The 19,664-nt window shown below is 48.4% G+C and overlaps 1 protein-coding gene across 1 annotated transcript in view; it reads right to left on the bottom strand.

The window, feature by feature from the left end:
- Positions 1 to 10,041, bottom strand: part of VAT1L (vesicle amine transport 1 like) — a 139,999-nt gene extending 129,958 nt beyond the window's left edge. Inside the window, exon 1 of the mRNA XM_059045097.2 lies at positions 9,707 to 10,041. Within this exon, the coding sequence (XP_058901080.1) occupies positions 9,707 to 9,933 (227 nt within the window). The 5' untranslated portion in view covers positions 9,934 to 10,041. The remainder of the gene's footprint in view (positions 1 to 9,706) is intronic.
- Between the last annotated feature and the right edge of the window lie 9,623 nt (positions 10,042 to 19,664).

Below are 19,664 nucleotides of genomic sequence, written 5' to 3'. Positions count from 1 at the left end.
AGCCTCGGGAAAGTAGTTATTAGAGGGTTCAAAAAATGATCTCTAGGGCCTTCCCTGGTGGCGCAGTGGTTGAGAATCCGCCTGCCAATGCAGGGGACACGGGTTCGAGCTCTGATCTGGGAGGATCCCACATGCCGCGGAGCAACTAAGCCCGTGCGCCACAACTACTGAGCCCATGAGCCACAACTCCCGAAGCCCGCACACCTAGAGCCCGTGCTCTGCCACAAGAGAAGCCACCGCGATGAGAAGCCCACGCACCGCAACGAAGAGTAGCCCCTGCTCGCTGCAACTAGAGAGAGCCCGTGCGCAGCAGTGAAGACCCAACGCAGCCAAAAATAAATAAATAAATAAATAATTTTTTTTTTTTTTTAAGTGATCTCTAGTTTCAAGAGAACAGACTGTATCAAGGAGAGGTAAAACTCTCCGGAAACATAGCTCCTTTGGTATTCTTTCAAGTCCCCACTCAAAGACCTGCGTGCTGGAGAGATGTAGACTTTGGTCAGAGAAAGCTGAGGTGGCAGAGGGGAGGCTGAAGGTGCACTAGCGTGGACGGGCCACTGTTCGTATGAGGAACGTCACATTTACAAGTGACACTGCCGCTCCTGCCGAAATGTACACTAACAATTGGGGGAAAGTCGGTCACATCGGGCTGGCCAAGAAGTTTGTCTGGGCTTTGCCGTAAGATGGTACGGAAAAACCCGAACTAACTTTTTGGCCAACCCAATATAGTCACTGATTCCCCCAGACGCTGATTGAGCGCCTACTGTTACCCAAGCCCCAGGCTTGGCGTTCGTCACCTAAATGAGAACAGAGAGAGTTTCTGGAATGTCCAAGATGACGAGAGATTGAAAAGGTGATGGGCCTCAAAGTTGAAAATATTATATACGTTATTTAATACGATTCAGTAACTTGGCGCTGAGAGATGTAAAGTCCCAAGACAGGGATTGGAGCTGCCTTCTCCAGTCCCCCGCCTGATTCTTCACTTTTCCTGGGTGAAGAAGCATCATCTCCTGTCCCCCATGATGACTGCCATTTTAATCAGTCCAGCGTGTCTCTTATCTGCGCCGTCTGGTAACTGCCCTCCATTCCATTTAGAGTATCTACCCCACCCCCACCCCGAACATGAACACACACACACACACACACACACACACACACACACACACACACACGCTTCATGAGCTCCTGGTGGGGCTGTCAATCATGAGGCTCCATTCTTCTAGGTCAGAATAGGACAGAATGGGGCACAGATGTGGCCAATCACGGCACCTCACTCCCCGGGGCCCAACAGAGAGAGGGACATCCAGGGGCTGGTATGTGATTCACGGAGGGCCAATCAGATTCCTTCCTTGATATACGGAAACTGGGAGAAGAAAGTTCTCTTTGCATTGGGGCTTGCTAAACTTGCAGAAGGCAGCTGGGGCGAAAGGCTGCCACCTTTCCAAGTCTCAAGAAGGCAGCTCACTGCAGTAGGAGCACATGAAGCTAACAGATGAGACAGAAGATAAAAGATGGAAGGGTCAGGAAAAGGGAGAGCCTAGAAGTCCAGGGACAAGTTCATCACGGCAGTCACCAAGGCTGAAATGAAGGAAAGCGAGGTCAGAGCAAAAGTGACTGGTCTTCTTCTTGAAGATCCCTAAGCTTGGCCCAGCTCCTGGAACACAGTAGGAGCATGATACATTTCTGTTCCATTTCCTCTCTTGTTCCTTCAGGAATTCACCTGGATCTTCTTGTTTACGTCATGCCATGGTGGCACATTCTGTCCGGGCTACTTTTGATGTTAGGGTCCTGTACCCTTTGGGGAAGGCATGTGGAATCTGAATAGGGACTCCATTCAGAAAACTTTATGACACATGGAGGGAGTTTCTAATGTCCTAATTTTTTGCATCTCCGCCTTACCACACCATTAATATGTATTAAACATACATTATACGACAAGGACTTCATTCATTCAACAAATATTAAATATGCCGACATCATTGCCAAGTACTTTAGACATGATCTCTCTTTTGATCCTGACACACACAAAATTATCCCACAAGGACTATAATTATACCCATATTACAGATAAGCAAACTGAGGTTTCAAATGAGTAAGTCATTTTCCCAAGTTTATAGAGATTGCTAAAATGATCAGATTCAGGACTTGCATCCACATCTGCTTCACTTCAAACATTAACTCTTTTATAACCGAAAGCATCCTGCCTCCCATCCAGTTTGGGTGTTTAGTCAGTGCCAGCCCAAGAAATGAGGCATTATCATTCTTTTCACAGAAGATAATCACCCTGCAATGGGCTCTGGGGACTACAGGTGTTTGGAGAAGTCAGGAGTGAGAGGACCCAGTGCTTTAACTTGCCAAGGGGGTTCTGTTTGGGGAACCACTGACTCGCAGGTTCCTGCCCCAGGACCGTGCTGGGGAAGAGGCGTAAGCTGAGGGATCAAGGGCCACTGACGGAAGGAGATGGAGGACACAAGCTCACTGCAGGCTGTCGTCAAGAAAATATCACATTTAAAGACGAAACAGCCCCTTTCACTGGAGCATCTATTTTGTCTCTTGGGCCTTCAGACATTACATTTACTCATTTTAATACCACGGCTCCAACCGATGTTCTGTGTGAGATCACACACAGAGGAATCAAACTAATTTGAGATTACACGCCCACTGCCCTTTCCTAGGAAGAGCGTCTTCTTGTTTCTAATTAAACGTTTTCTTCTATGACAAATGCCAAGATGCCAAAAAAGAACCCTATGAAGAATTAGAAGTGGCAGGAACTTGGGGTCACGGGGGCGCTATTCCCATGTCTGGGTAAGCTTTGTTGTTGGCGCCGAATGTCAGTGATTTGCCCGAAGGTCGTGGGATTTGGGGTTCTTCTGGATGAGTGTGAACCAAACTCCAGAGGTTGGGCTGTTTTGCACACCCAGCTATCAAAGAAATCCGTGCTGCTACCCCCAAATGAGTGTGTGCAGAGCTGGTGTTAGGGTAGCAATACATCAGTCCAATCCATTCCCAACCCTGGGCGTAAGACTCAAAAGCCAGCGCCGTACTCCCTGCTGCCCACGTAGTTTGGTGGGAGATTATCAGGACAGGGAATGGGGGGATGGGGTCCTGTCCCAGTCCTGTCTTTTGCAGCAGAGGAAGGAAAATAACTTTTACGGAGTGGCCCCTGTGTGCAAGGAGCAGTGAGGACTTTCACAGCCTCTCAGGCAGTCTTCATAACAGTACCAAAAAGAGGGTGTTTTTACCAGCGTGAGGATACGGACAAGGGGAAAGTGCTGTCTGCCTACCACCACACAGCCATGGTGAGGTAGGGTTAGGGTAAGAACTCAGATCTGTTGCAGCTTCTCACTCTTTCCACTTCATCTCTGAGTCCCGTTTTCTTAGCAAGTAAAGACGATAAACTCACGGGTGAATGGCAGATGAAAAATGACAAGGATGATAGGCTTTATTGCCACAAAGATGCTGCCGGTGGAGGGTAGAGTGAGCTCGAGTATCAGTCATCTCTCCCTTTGCCGTCGTCAGCCACTGCCATTGGCTTCTGTCTAATTAAGATCAGGCTGCTGTTTATGGGAACCTGCTCTGTGTCAGGTGTCCTATAAGATGTTCTCCATTTCCTTTTTGAATGAAAAAGAAGAAACACTGATTCTGGGCTTCCTCTCTTCCTCGAATTGCTGGGGAGACAGGAAGTCCATTCCATTATTGCATCAAGAGCAAACGCTGTCACCATCACCAGCCCTCGCCAGGGAGGACAGAGACAATGGAAAACGCAAACTTCGATGAATAAGAACGACCCCAGAGGCAGCCTCTCTACCTCCTCGTCACCAGACGGGGCTCCGTGTGACTCAGCAGAGTCACCCTTTCCTATCAAGTCCTCGTAGCCCCATCCAACACAGAGTGACTCAGAACACTTGATTCCAGTCTCTGCGCCAGAGTGGCTCCTGGCTCGGGTCTGGAGACCCTCCAAGCGATTTCTCAGTTTTACAAACATCTGTGTCACTTAACCTCATAGGCTCCATTTGTTTATTTTGGATAAACTCAGGGAAGATCATATTGGCCATATTTCCTTGGATTGGCCGTGTCAGGGACACTTTAACGCTGTGTTGTTTGGGGACAGCCTGCACTCAAGTTGCCAGTGTAGCCATAGCCCAGTGGAGGCCACAGGGGCAGAGGAAGGAGCTCAGTGTCTTAAGTGATGATTATATAGAATCAGCACGGGTATTCTGGGTCAACAGCCACAGCAGTGAGATTCTAGGCGGATCCCCAAAGCATCCCAGAGCACAGAAATGGACAGAAAGTGAATGCGGTTCCGAAGCACAATGGCCACTTTGGGAGACAAGATGGCACCTTGCAATTTTGAGTCTTATCCGCTATACTGCAAATCAGTCAAATGCATCCATGGTTCTTTCTCTGTATTTCCGATTCCAGTCTTTGTGTCTGTCTGCCTCTCTCTGTCCCTTGGTCTTTCACTGTCTCTCTGTCCATTGTGCCTTTGTCACTGTGACTCTCTGATAATCAGACTCCCACATGTAAAGAGCCCAGGGACAAGACAGACTTGGATTTTTATACTGCTCATCCACTTAAGAGTTTGTGATCTTTACTTGTCTCCGAATATGTCAGTGTCCCCATTATTAAAATGGAGATTGTAACATTGACCTTGTTGAGTTGCCATTAGGTTAAAAGGAAACAGTGTATATGTAGCAGGCAGTTCAGTTGCTTGCTCCTAACACGTGCCCAACAGATACGACTTCCCTCTCCATCTCCAGTGCACTTTACGCTCGTGATATATTAGGATCCTACCAATCTGTTGGCTTTCCTCTCGCGTGGCCTGCCCTCAGCCCATTTTCAGATCAGCCAATGGAGCCATTGGCTGATGGCTGCAACTGTTTTTCATCCAGCTGGTCTCATTCTAGCAGTTCCATGTGGCCTCTTGCTGTCAGTCAGTGCGGGAAAATAAATGTCCCCAGTCCATTAGTGCCTTTCCACCACAAGCCAATTTGAGCCACAAAACAGACGAGCTTCTTAATGGCCACTTAAATACATTGCTGCAGCCCAGTCTGGAGACCCTCAGCCTCAAACCCCACCAGCTCCCGTCCAAAAGAACCTCCACTGTTACAAGACTGCAGGCAGCAAAAGCATAGATCGGACCCTTAACACCTGGGGGGGCAGGGCGGGGGAGACCACAAACCTGGTTTGCCTAGGACGGTTCCAGTTGGTCCCTGCCACCCCAGAGGAATTATTAGCAGTGTCCCTTTCACTCTCCAAAGAGTGCTGGTCTGAATGATATAGACTATAAAAGGTCTCTATGGAAACCAAGAATACTAGTTTATAGTAATAATAGTAACGTCTAGCTTTCCGTGATCACTTGCTCTGTGCCACGATCGCCGTAAAGGTCCTGCTGCACACCGTGGGCTCAGTGTGACTCAGCAGAAACCCCCTGACAGCGCTCTGAAGGGAGGCGCTATTATTATCTCCATGTTACAGAGCAGGAAGCTCAAGTTTAGAGCAGTAGGCGACGCGGTCAAGGTCAACCGCGGTCAAGGTCAACCAGCGTAGCGGGCGCTGGTTGTGCCTCACTCGACCCCTTTTCCTGGACAGTGCGCCCATCCTCCGGCTGCTGGGAGAGCTTGCTGCTCAGCGCTCAGAGCAGTCTCCGTCCCCTCTTCCCCGGGGAACAGAGGCTCCCCGTCCCCACTTGGAAAGCAGCCCAGAGCCCAGAACGGACTGATGACAGGGGCTGGGGGGCGTGTGGCCCAGAAGGTCCCCCATTGCTACAAGGTCAGATTGACTCTATGGTACAACTCATGCTCCGTGGGATGCAGCTGAGACCCAGCTCCTGCCTGGCTACTTCCCCAGCCCCATCCCGCCTCCCTTGCTCCCAGCGTCCCGAGAGCTCCTCTTCCATCCGCCGCTTCAGAAAGCATCCCTGGGCTTCCCTGGTGGCGCAGTGGTTGAGAGTCCGCCTGCCGATGCAGGAGACACGGGTTCGTGCCCCGGTCCGGGAGGATCCCACGTGCCGCCGAGCGGCTGGGCCCGTCAGCCGTGGCCGCTGAGCCTGCGCGTCCGGAGCCTGTGCTCCGCAATGGGAGAGGCCACAGCAGCGAGAGGCCCGCGTACCACAAAAAAAAAAAAAGAAAGCATCCCTGTCCCAGGCTCTGCCTCCAGGGGACCAGCCCTAGGAGAGCCAGTTAGCAGGTGGCTGAGCTGGGGCTCATGTCTAGGAAGGTCTCACTCTGCATCACTAAGCAGGTGTGATAGAACACTGCCCATATTACACATCTCCAAGTCGCCAGGTCTCCAGGAAATATGTCCTACAGGCATAGACATGACAACAGTCACAACAACGACCATTTACGTAGGGCCAACTTTGGGCCTCTTCCCTGCATCTGATCCTCTCAACACCGTGATGTTCATCGTAGTATCCCCATTTTGCAGTTGAGGCACAAAAATCTTGGAGAAGTTAAGAGAGGCGCTCACCGAGGTTACACGGATACCTCTTTCTCCAAAGGCCAGGCACTTTTTCCCCTCGGCCAGTTAAATCACTTGCTGTGTAAATTGTTCACTGAATCGTAGATGAAACAGATTCCCCATTAAAGTTGATGCTCTGGCAACAATTTAGATGGGAGACTGGGCTATCCTTCCCACGCTGCGCACCCCGCAGCGGTTCTTTCTGAGCCACGTGTGACCATCAAGCCTCCACTGTGCGGGGAGAGCCTTATTACTCTGGGAATGGCCAGAGAATGTTTCCTTAAGCCAGACAAACGGATCAAAGGAGCCATATTCACTGAAGAAAGGAAAGAAAACAAGCTTATGTGCCAAAGGTCCGGAGAAGTAAATTACATGTCTTGTGGCTTTTCCACAGAGGGAGACAAAATAGAATAAAAGGAAAACAGCAGAGCTTTAAGGAGAAACAAACCAGGATTCAAATCCTATCTCTGCTACCTGTGTGATGTTTTAGCAAATTACTGGACATCCATCTCCAAGCCTCAGTTTGCTCTACCGTAATACCTACTGCGTAAGACCACAGATGAGAGACTAAATGAGATAAAATATGTATTTCCCCCTGCCTCTTCTCTTCCATTTCCATAAAATTTATACAGTAACCAACTTGGACCCTCATTCCAGGTCTGAATACTACTAGTTCAGATAAACTATGCTTTATTCTCTAGCAAAAAGCATATCCTATTTGATGATAAAAGGTTTATATTAAAAATAGAGAATGAGAGAGAGGGGGGGAGAACAGATAAGAGGGAAACCTTCATCCAGGAGGAGATCAGCTGATTCATAAAACTACAGAATGAGTCATCCTGGCTCCCAAGGCTAAACTTACAATCAATGGGCACCTTTGGCCAGCCCATCCTAACCTAGTGGAGAAAGAAGGGCCCAGCAGGCAATCCTCACAAACCGATTCCAGTCCGCCCTTGCAAAACCGATCATCTCTGCTTCCAGCTTGCGGAAATGAAAAGCAATCTGGGCCTTTGCAATACTGTATTCCAAATCCGCCCCCTCACCCCCCATGGCTGGCTAGCTTTCTGAAAAACTGGGGTGGGGATCTGCAGCGATTCCATTGTGTGTGTGTGTGTGTGTGTGTGTGTGTGTATGTGTGTGTGCGTGCGCGTGCATGCGTGTGTGTGTGTGCGTGTGCGGCTCCAGTGAAGAACAGGCTTCAGTGTCTGCCTTTGAAAATCAATCTCCCGGCCTTCATCTTGACATTTATTATTTCCAAATGCTTCAGATCCTCTCAGCATTTATGCAGTAAGCAAAAGTCTGGAGAACCCAGACCTATTTGCCCTGCAGGTTACAATCTTTTCTCTTAAAAAGTAGCTTCAACATTTTCACTCTCTGAAAATACACTGACAAAGACTCCTAGAACCCAGTCCTCAATTTGAATGGAGGGTCATAAATTACACACACACACTCACACACACTCACACACACACACACACACTCACACAGTATTTTTGATAGGTGGTTTAGGAAGGAGAATTATCAATACACAGTTTTAGTGTTACTAGATAGACATTTTCCACCAGCAAGTGAAGAAAAATAATGAGTCAACAACCCCCTCCAGGCGTCTTTCCTCCATCCATTCATCCAGCAGTAACTCAGTCATTCAGCAAGAGCTTATTCAGGATAGACTGGGTGCCAAGCTCTGCGCTGGGTGCCGGGAATTTATTGGTGAGCAGGGCAGAGGTAAGCTCTGCCTTCTGGGGTCCGCCCGCTTGGTTCAGCAAGAGTTAACAGCATAGAACTGTATAGGATCCCCCCAGCGGGCCAGAGCCTTGTCCCCTGGCCTGAGTTTCCCAGGGAGAGGCCCCTGTGTTTAGAGTCAAACATGACCAGCCCCATATGTGATGACGGAGCCAGAGAGTAGCAACCGCCTGCCTCTCTCCAGCCTCCTTCCAGTCTGGCGAATGCAACCCACGTCTGCTCTCACAGCGGCAAAGGGGAGGGGAAGCTCCTTGGCCTTTTTCTTGCCTCTAGATTGTGCCCAGATTCTGCGTTTGGGGGTCTGACCTGGGAACCGGTGAGCTGGCTGCTGCTTGTAGGGAGCAGTGTCTGTTGGGGGCTTTAAAACACCGCGATGGGAAGGGGTGGGCCCGTCTCACTGTGCTAACAGCAACGTACCCTGAAAAGCTTCCCAGGCTGCTGCATGGACAACTCAAGAGTGGTGGTCCAGTGAACCCTCTGGGGTGAGCCCTCCCTCGCCAGAATTCCAAGGAAATGAGCATATAGTAACAGCGCTAGAGAGGCTTAAACACTCCAGGAGGAATCCCAGCCGGTGGGGGGTGGGGGAGGGGGGCGGGAGGCGGCAGTCTGAAGTTCCCTGGGGAGGAGTGGGGACTGGAAGGGTACTCAGATTGCTGAGCTCCTCCTGAGACGGCAGCAGGAGTTAGGAGAAGATTCCGTCGTTTTGTTTGTTTGTGTTTTTCCTCTTCAGAGAAACACAGAAGATGCTTGTGGGGAAAGAGGGGGGATGAAGTAGCAGTCTTGGCCTCACCCCTCACAGGGCTTAGACGCTGCGTACCTAGGATGCTTCGCAGTTCCTTTCCCCGTATCAGACCGCACGGACGGGAGTGTGCAGCGGTGAGGGGGAAGGACGCATGGCCCCAGCCCCGCACTTCGTCCCCAGCCCCACCAGGACAATAGCATAGAGGCTGAAAAGATCCAATATCAGATCCTGGCCATGCCACGTAGTGGCGCCCGACAGATCCTGGGCAAATCACTCTCCGAGCTCTGGTTGCCGCACCTGTAATGGGGGACAATGATGGCACCTAACTCACTGGGTCCCAGGAAGTATGAAATAAGATCGCACACGTAAAACTCTTAAAAAAACGATATAGCTCGTACACAGTAAGCCGACGGTTATTTTTTTAAGCATGTTATCGTCAAACCCCCTCTCCTGGCAGCTGAGCTGTCCTACCCCACGGAGAGCTCCCGCGGCGCGATCTTGCAGACCCTGAGCGCTGGGCGCCACATCGACCCTTCCCCTCTCACAGGCTCCTCCGGTCACCCCTAGATCCGGCTTGGGGAGGGCGAGGGCCGCCTCTCAGCATCCTCCCCAGCGCATCTGCTGGCTCGGGGCCTCGGGGAGGCTCTGAGACCCGGGCGAGGGCGCGGAGGGGGGTGTCCACGGAGGCTCTCCCCCCACCTGCTCCCCGGAGCACTGAGCGCGCAAAGAGAGAAAAAGAGAAAGGCGCGGATACTGGACCAGGCTTTGACGCGGATCTTGAGCTCGCCGTCCTGCGGCTCGGGCATCGCCTTCCTGGTGACCCGCAGCTTGTTGAGCCCCCCGAAGCCGGCCAGCACCACGGCGCGCATCTCCTGGGCGTCCCCGAGGCGGTGAGAGCTGCCGCCGCCCTCCGCCGGCTCCTTGACTGCCTCCTTCTCGATCATTTGCTCCGTCTCCTCCGCCTTCTCCACGCCTTCCTTGGCCATGGCGCGCGCGGGCGCAGGGCGCACGGGCTGCAGCGGCTGAGGCGCGGGGGGCTCGGGGCTCCTCTCCCGCGGGTTCCTCCTGTTGAATGCGGGATGCTCAGCGGTGCAATGGCTGCAGCCTCTGCGAGCAGCGCCGCGGTCCACAGCCTCCGCCGTAATCCTCCCAAGAGCCGCGCCCCTGTCCGCCCCACCTCGCTCCCCACCGCTCGTCCCTGCCCGATCAAAGCCTCAACTCCAGGTTTCTCAACCAGTGTCAAATCAAGCTCTTGATCGTAGACCCAGAGTCCAGATTCTCCCCAAACTTGTGAATTAAACATGCAGAGAGGACGCCTTGTCCTCCGCTGTGGGCGCAGTACTTCATTATATACGGCGCGGGCTGGGCGCCTTGAAATGGACAGAGATGAATGTCTGGGTCTGGAGGATGCCTCCCCGCCCCAAGGTTGCCGCCTCTCCCACCGACATGCGGGGGCGGGCGGGATAGACTGGAAATGGCGCTTTTCCCAAAACCATCAGTCCCAGCTAGGAGAGAGGAGAGGTTCTAGAAGCCGGGAACTAGAAATCCCTCTCGCTGCCCCGAGGAGTCCAAATCCAGGGTCTTCGCACTCGGGACCTCCAGGGTTATCGCGGATGCTCTTTACGGCATCGCCAGGAGCATCTTCTGATGGCTAATTCTCACTACCCGCACCATTTGGGGCCGTTAAAGAGGCTCCAAAAAGAATTCAGTACCAGAAAGCGGTCCTGTTCTTGCTTTGACCTCCCCCACCAGAAGATCAGACCAGTGTGCACCCCTCCGCAACACAGCCGTGTGTACACACACACACATACACACACACACACACACACACGCGCGCGCGCGCGCGCGCGCACGCAGCAATAACTGTCGTTTTGTCTTTTGTTATTGAGGCCTTTGAAAAAGAGCTCACGGGAAAATCTTAGATTTTTTTCTTTTTTAAGGAAAAAAGTTGGGGGATTGCCTTACAGCAGTTTGAGGAAAGATGCAGTTGAAGAATGGTAGGTGAATATTCTGGTTACTGTGCAACCACAGCCAACCTTGGGATCTTGGATGACTCATTCAGTCTTTCAAGCCTCAGCTTCCTCATCCATAAAATGGGTACATTAATTTTGTTTATTTGCATTGTGCTAAATGCTGGGCTGGACATGACTTTCGATAACTCATGGTCCTTACCTTTGAGGAGCTCATTCTCCGAGTGTGAGGCAGGGAGGACACAGTCAACAAATCGACAGGACACAATGAATAGTGTCAATGCCTCTTCTCCCTCAGCCTCTCTGCTTTAATGCCCTGGATTTCTATTCCTCGAAAAGAGTATTAGGTTCCCTCCTACCCGCTGCCGTCCCCAAGCCTGGAATGTATGTCCCACCTCCTTGTGTTAATTCCTCCTTCACTCTCAACTCAAACACGCATTCCGAGTGAGAAGCTCCCCGACCCCAGGGTATGTTGGCTGTCCTGTTTGGTAAACTCTCATGACAGCTTGTAACAAACTTTTATATGATTACCTGTGAATGTCTTTCCCTTTTCCAGCTGTGGTCTTCATGTGAGCAGGAGCTATTTCTGCATGTATCCAGCATGGTTTCCCCGGGAGGTTAACACATGATTGGTACATAATAGAATATACTCAGAAGAATGCTTGTTGAATGAATGGATGAGTTTGTGAATGCAGACGCTACCGTGGGAGCCCAGAGAAGGGTACAGCTGAAGAAGCCCTCAGAGAGCGGGGGGCTTGAGCCAGACCTTGAAGAGGAGCCAGATTCCTCAGGCGGGTGGTCTCCGGCACCTTCAAACACATAGAAAGGTGACAGGTGATAGGACTTTGGGGAAGACACCGCCTTATTCTACGTGAGCTGAGCATTGGCTCTGTTGGGCAGCCACTGGAGACTAGGCTGAAAGGTTGGTAGGCACCAGCTTTTGAGGATTTCTACATACTGTGTTATAAAATTTAAGACGTCATCATGGAGGCAATGGGCATCACTGAAGGCTTAAAAAACAAAAACAAGGGAATGGCGTCACCAGACTGCATTTCAGGATATCAACTTTGGCAGTAAGGGGGTGATGGTTTAGAGGATACAGCTACTGGAAGCGTGGAGATCAGAGGCTAGACAGACAAAAAGCAATAAATCGATAAATCAATCAGTAAGTAAGAGGCTCAGCTGAGGCAATGGCTGTGGGGTGCAAGAGAGGAGATTAGAAGGAAGTTGAATAGACAAGGCTAGGCTAGTGAATTAAACATTTTATTGTAAACCCAATCATCCAAATTATTAAGCCTGTTGACATTGTGAGATACAACGTTGAGGCTGGATTCTACCCTGAAACAAAAATGTTTTTTTCATGTATTTATTTATTTATTTAATTTTGGCTGCATTGGTCTTTGTTGCTGTGCGCGGGCTTTCTCTAGTTGCGGCGAGCGGGGGCTGCTCTTCGTCGCGGTGTGTGTGCTTCTCACTGCGGTGGCTTCTCCTGTTGCCGAGCACAGGCTCTAGGTGCGCGGGCTTCAGTGGTTGCAGCCTGCGGGCTCAGTAGCTGTGGCTCGCGGGCTCTGGAGCGCAGGCTCAGTAGCTGTGGCGCACGGGCTTAGCTGCTCTGCGGCACGTGGGATCTTCCCGGACCAGGGCTCAAACCTGTGTCCCCTGCATTGGCAGGCGGATTCTTAACCACTGCGCCACCAGGGAAGTCCCTGAAACAAGAATTTGAGTGCCAGTGGTTTATTTTGGAGGTAATCCCAGGAAGCTCCCATCTGGAAGTCAGAAAATGAGCAGGGAATCAATAGAAACCAATGTAGGGTGTGTTACCACAGGGACAAATGGGGCTCAAACCCAGAGACAAGTGTGGAACAAGCCTTAGACTTATCCCTCCCAAGGAGTAAGGAAATATGGGTATTTGTAAACTAAGTGTTCTGCTGATTGAACATCTAAAGGCTGTTCCTGGAAGTGTTACCTCCCTGGCACTTCCAGCCTGCTGCAGGCCCCTGGGCTGAGATGCCCCGGTCAGGATGCTCTCAGTAAGAAGCCATCTCCTCAGACAGGGAATGGTGAGCTCAAAGGGGATATGGGCTTGGCGCTGACAACATCTGCAAGGTGTGGTATTGTTTGGGGGGTGACTACTCTTCTAGACGCTTTAGGTATGTTTTGTAATTTGATTCTCAAAATAACCTTATTAGGTAAGCATCATTATTCCTACTTTACAGAAGAGGAAACTGAGTCTTCACATGGTGAATTATCCTGCTCAAAGGAGCACAGTGACTGTGGTGTGATACACACCTGACCCCCGATGGATGCTCTTGACATGTCACCATGCATGTTTATTTGGATGGGTCAAACGAGTCCTTCCCCCGACTGGTAATACCCCGTGGCATTTTTGGTGTTCTTTTCCGCTTTATTGGCCTCCTAATATTTCTGTCCCACTAAGATCCCTTGCCTTGATTCTGAGGGTTTTCCGTTAGCAACAGAAAGTTAATCTACTTTGCACTCAGCACACAGCATGTTTAAGAGGAAGTGTTTGCCTTATAGTATGTTAAAAGGAATATAATTACTTCCTCCAAGGGAATCTTCTGGCTGTTTACAAACCCCAGACGATAATTGGTTTGCAGCCGATTGTGACAACAACTAAGAGGCAACACACCGCAATCTGTGCTGCCTGGGGAGGCTTACCTTCCTCTGAGTCTTATATCCCTCCATTTGGATCATTAAGTATTCCCCAATCTCCCCCTCTCTGGTGGAATACGACAAGTGCCATGCGTCAAGGCATCTCTCCAAATAAGCGCAATAAATCTATTTTCAATTTACAAAGTTGATTCCCTGGGCATTAGCTCATCTAGAGCTTCAGTGGAGAAATATCTTACATTGTAGGGCAGGGTCACACAGCGGCCACTGCTGTTGAAATGCAGTATTACAACTCAGCTCTATTAGCTTGTATATGAGGTGGGAACAGGTGTGTGTCCCCACGGGAGGAGTATAGACAGTCAAAATAGGAGCTGCTCAAGGTATTAGCCATCTTAGGGGAGTGTCACACAAAAGAGGTGAGATCTTTGAGCAAGAATATATGGGAAACAATCTTAGTATGATTTCAGAATGGCTTTCTAAATAACTTGGAATGGTTCAGTAACTTTCCAGAGAAATAGGTTACCTGGAGCAAACAGTCAATGTCTGGAAATATACCCGTCAGTGAGATTTCTTCTATTGTATTTTCCTCAATACAGTTAGAGTCATTTATTATAATACATTGTTTCATCTAAAAACTAATCCTGTGCTATAGGTACTATTATCCTTATTTTACACAGGAGAAAATTTAATAGAAACGGAGTAACTTTCCCAAGGTCACCTACTGAGCCTGTGGCAGAGCTGGGATTTGAAGTGGGAGGCATTTGACTCTCAAATGTGGATTTTTAACCACTGTGCCTAATGCCTATGGTTTTATAAGCTGTTATATGTTTCAGAAATTCCATAGAATAGGTTGAGAGGAAGGAGAAAAATTTAGAAGGTCAGTAATGGAGAACGGTTAGTAGTTGATGGCCCCTGAAAGGTCTCAGTAAAATCCAAGAACTCATATTCAAGGATGTATGCTATAATTTCTTATGGTTTGGGTTGACGTAATTTAAAAGGTTAATGAAGCATGATTGACACAAATATAGCATTATCTTCAGAGAAGTACTGGATAGGTGTGCAGTCCATCCTGAAGGTGGTAGAATAAACTTCCTGTCTCTATATCGTAGGACCAGTCATAGATGGTTAACTCTAGATGTGTCAGAGGAAAAAAAAAAAAATGAACTGATACCTGTTCATCACCTTTTGAGTGCTGACCTTGTACTACTGCCGAGTACTGGAGAGAGAATGGTGACTAAGACACACAGTCTCAGTCCCAGTGGAGCTAGCATTCTAACTAAGGAGAAATATGTTGGTTTAGGTTGGGTTCCCCAGAAGCAAATCGTGCTTAATTCAAATGTTTGAGTACAAATGGCTTATTTGAGTGGCGATTCTAGGAAGTAGGCGTCTGTGGAATTGATATAGGGAAGGGAAAGAAGTCAGTACAAGGTACATTATCTAGCCGGTTATCACTGCCATTAACCCAGGTTAAATCCTGCTGGAGAACTCTAGATGACAGTGTAGAACACACCTCAGAGGTCTTCTAATCAAGAAGCAAGGTAGCGGGAGTATCCATCAACTCCCATCTGTCCTCCAGTCCTGTTGGTCGAGGGCTCTTTCTGGGGGTTGCTAACCATCTACCCTTTGTGATCTGCCCTGTACGTGGATTGGTTTGGAATTGGCAGTTAGACCAAGCTATCCTGAAAGAGTTGCAGGTGTCTTGATTTAAAGCCATTGGGTCATTGTGCACGGCAGTGGTGAGTTCCAAGAAGGTGTACGTGGAACAAAAACAATCGCTGCTATATATATGAAACCAAAAAAATCATAGTATGGTAAGCACTGTAAAGAAGGAATAGAACGTGCTGTCTGGAAGGTCAGAGGAGGCTTCACTATGAAAGTGATGATAAAGTATTAGATGCAGCTATGAATAACAGAAACCCCCAAATAAGAAGTAGCTTAAAGAAAGTCGAATACACTTAAGGATGGTATGGTGTCACCACGAAGTCGTCAAGATCAATGTTCCTTCCAGCTCTGTACTTCATCTAGATGAAGGATTGACCTGCATTCTCATGGTTCAAGATACAGCCCTCACACCCGTGTTCCAGGTAGCAGGAGCGAGATATGTGGGATGGGAGAGAAAGGCCCACATCTTTCCTTTTTTTGTTTGTTTGTTTTTTTGCGGTACGCGGGCCTCTCACTGTTGTGGCCTCTCCCGTTGCGGAGCACAGGCTCCGGGCGCGCAGGCTCAGCGGCCACGGCTCACGGGCCCAGCCGCTCCGCGGCACGTGGGTTCCTCCCGGGCCGGGGCACGAACCTGCATCCTCTGCATCGGCAGGCGGACTCTCAACCACTGCGCCACCAGGGAAGCCCCCACATCTTTCTTTTTAAGGAAACTTGAGGAGACCACCAAAATATTTACATGTACTTACCTCTTATTGGCCAGAGCCTAGTCACGTGGCCATATCCTGCTTCAAAGGAAACTGGGAAATGCTGTTTTTTCTTAGTTAAGTGACAACGCTGGAGGTGAGAGTCAGGGTTCAATAATTGATGGGGAATAGGGATGTGGTATATAGAGATGTCACTGCAGGGCTTTTAATAAATGAATGATATAATGGAGAATGGAGGTTAATCCTCATAACATCTGAAAGTGCAACATTATCCAAAGATCTCAATCATGTGACTCAGTCCTTCTCTCTCAACAACTCGTTTAAGAGTTTTTCACCCTTTTGAATTTTTCTCTTCAAAGGACTTTGACTGTCATTTTATAATGAAAGTTAACCAGAAGACTTAATTCTCTTTCCATAGCCGAAGGATGCTAGTCATCAGACACTGAAGACCACTTTAGCTCTTTATGAGCCCAATCACGTATGAATACAATTAGAAACATTTCACATGCTCTTATTCTTTTATCCGTAAGTAGCTGTCATCCCTGGAGACATGGTCTTATCAGTTAGTATTATTGGGTACACATGATCAGCCAAGTGAGGAGAACAATATACTGCACAGGAGTGAGTAAAAAATTTCAATCAAGTAGCTTATGTTTTTGAAGCCTTGTTCATGCTAAAAGATCATTTCTGAGTGATTTCTTTTACCTCCCTCTGAATTTTATCAAGGGTTTTCCACCTAGTGTGAGGCTATATGATTTCTCGTATCCATCATCACTGCAATGATGCCGTCTGCTTCTTTCACGTGCTGCAGAGAGCTGTGTTTTTCCCAGAGTGCTTTGCTATAGATCATTGTGAATAATGGTAATGTGACAGGGGTGGAAAATTTAGGTTCAGAAGTAAACAAAGCATTTACCCCTCAGATGGAGTCCAAGATAAACCCGAAAGGGGGAGAATTCCCTCCCCGACCCCATCGCAACCATTCATTTTTTTACAAGCTGAGAACATCATACTACAAATCAGGATGAATTAACCCTCCAGCTAACTCAGTCTCTTATTTCCCTGATGTCTCTGGTTTGGGCTAAGAGCTGATTCCCCTGAGAGTTTTGTTTCCATCCTTATTCGATTGGCCCATATCCAGATGGTTGGGCCTTTCTCAGAGTGATGACTGTGTGAAGCTACAAGATCTCGATGTGAACTGAAAATCTCACTATGAGAAGGGCACATTTTGCCTTTCCTGTTCTGAGATTAGAAGGATCAAACCCCAGTAAATAGGGAAAATCTCTTCAGGAGCAAGCACCCTACCCTTTTCTTCACAGAGTTTAGTGGGGTGCTTTACACAAAGTAAGTGGGCAAGAAATAATATCCATCTTTCATCCATCCTTCCAACCATCCATCAGTCTATCCGTCCACCACTAGGCAATAAGCAAAGTGGGAGGAACACACACCTCGTTTCCAGAACGTGTTCATATCCCAGTTTCCTGTTTACTAGCTATGTGACTTCTAGGCTCCAAGAGATTGAGAGAGTTGCCCACGTTAAATAAGGATCAGAAGACCTAATTTTCAGGATGTGAAAACTATATGAGATACCATGCCAAATCCTTCCAAGTATGATTTCCCGCACAAAGCCGTTGATGAATGGACAGTAATTTCCTGTCTGCTTCCTTCATGGGTGAGGCTTGGTACATGTCCTGAGAGGGAGACAGACACGTAAACAACATGGCACAATGTCCTAGGGAGGCAGTGCAGTGCAGATAGAGAATAGGTGCATAGGCTCTGGGATTGGATGGGCTGTGTTCCAGTCCTGGCTTGAATTCTTCCTAGCTGTGAAATCTGGGCTAATTCCTTTTCTGTTGCTTTATTTTCTAATCTGTAAGATATGGATATTAATCACACCAAGTTTACAGATTAGTGGGGGAAATTTTGAAGTAATCCAAATAAATGTCTATGCTTAGAAGAAATACTCTTTGTATGTTAGTGCTTTGTAGCTGCCTTTGTCATCGCACTTAATATTTCAATAACTGTGTTTAATTCATAAAGTAGAGTGTTCCAATCCAGGCTTTTACAGAGTTTATTCAATAACACAGTCGTTTCTTGGGATATTGGTTGATGCTAGGGTAAAAGGGAGTTCTGTGATTAAATTTTCTTGTGTCTCTGTAGTGCAGTTAAGCCTCTTTCTTTAATGTAGGTCATTTTAGAGACATGCAAATCTTTTGATTCTCTAAATGGAGATACTGAATGCAGCTTCACCCCAAACTGATTGACTTCCAGCCTTTTTCCCTTGAAGACTAGCATTCTGCAGGATGTCTTTTGGGAAAAGATGCTCTAGACAAATCAACGGTTAACTGTTTCTGAGTGGCTGCTCAGGGATAGCCACTGTAGAGGAAAGAGAAAAAGAAAATAGCACGATCTGCCTTCAGTGAGCTGAGAGGTGTACTTGAGAGAACAGAAAAGTACAAACAGTTTTGAGAAGGCTTAAACACTAAACTGGGACCCAGAAAGATTACGAAACGGATAAAGTGGGTCTGATGGGGGGCACAATAGGGAGCGGTGGAGACTGTGGCAAACAGGGTGCAGATGGCCGTTCTAAACTCAACTTCAGTCTAGCATTGCCATGTGCGGACGTGTGCTTAGTGTTGCCAGGTCTTCCAAATATTTAAGAGAAGCCCCAAGTCTGGATTTTTATGTGAAATCTCCCCAATTTAAAAAATCCTGACAAATATTACATAGGATGAACAAAACCTATCTGTGAGCTATATTTAGCCCATATGGCACCGATTTGCAATTTTTGCTCTAAGCTAGGAGTTCTCAGCCAGGGACGATTTGGGCCCCCTGGGAACATTTGGCAACATCTAGAGCCGTTTCTGGTGGTCACAAGTGGTGCTACAGACATCTGACGGGTGGAGGGTAGGGATGCTGCTGAACATCGTACAAGGCACAGAACTGCCGCCGCAACAAAGAATTCTTCAGCCCCTCCCATCAATATTGCGAAAGTTGAGAAATCCTGCTCTAAGCCAGGAATCCTTAGATCCTGCGAGCGAGGAAGTCCATGGTTTTGACTTGCCGCCTGTGTGACCTTGGAAATGTCCTTGTTCCAGGTGGTAAAAGAAGATACTTGGACTAATTGATGCTCAGGGGCTGAGGTCACATCAGTCATCAAGGTTGGCGGTGGCCTGGCACACGGGCTGTCTCTGCAGAGGCGACATTGATCAGAAATGATAGCTACTGAAATGACAACACACGCTGGGGGAATGTTTCCGACCTGGAAAACTGTTGGTCCTTTTGATGAGTTCAGAAGCCTGTTTCCCGCACGTCTCACTCCATACACTTAAATAAATTGGAAGCTGATTTTAGAGGCGACTGAGTCATCCTGGGCAATTTTGTTGTAGAGACCGTTCATATTTTATTAAGGCAAAAATCGAAGGACATGCTTTAATCTAATACACCAATGCCTTTCCAAATAGAGAGAGTCTCTCAGATATTGATTCTGAGTTTTGGCATCGCACGGGCCTGTTTATCCAGCTGGTTATGAAGAGCAAAGTTTTTTGGTTCTTTGTTTTTATCTTAAGGATCTAATTCAATCATGCCCTCAGTGGAATTGAGGCAGGCTGCAGGATGAGGTGCGTGCAGGGGGGTAGATGCTTTGACCAGGATAAGCAATGATGGCTGGGGGTTGGGACGGAGAGTAAATGAAAGTAATGAAGCCTGGAGTCTCCAATAGTACACCCAGCACATTATTGCTAATGTCAACTC

The sequence above is a fragment of the Kogia breviceps genome, chromosome 18 (assembly GCF_026419965.1).
Source record: "Kogia breviceps isolate mKogBre1 chromosome 18, mKogBre1 haplotype 1, whole genome shotgun sequence".
Lineage (NCBI taxonomy): Eukaryota > Metazoa > Chordata > Mammalia > Artiodactyla > Physeteridae > Kogia > Kogia breviceps.
The sequence above is the reverse complement of the archived record's forward strand: the minus strand, read 5'-3'. Positions and strand labels throughout refer to the sequence as shown.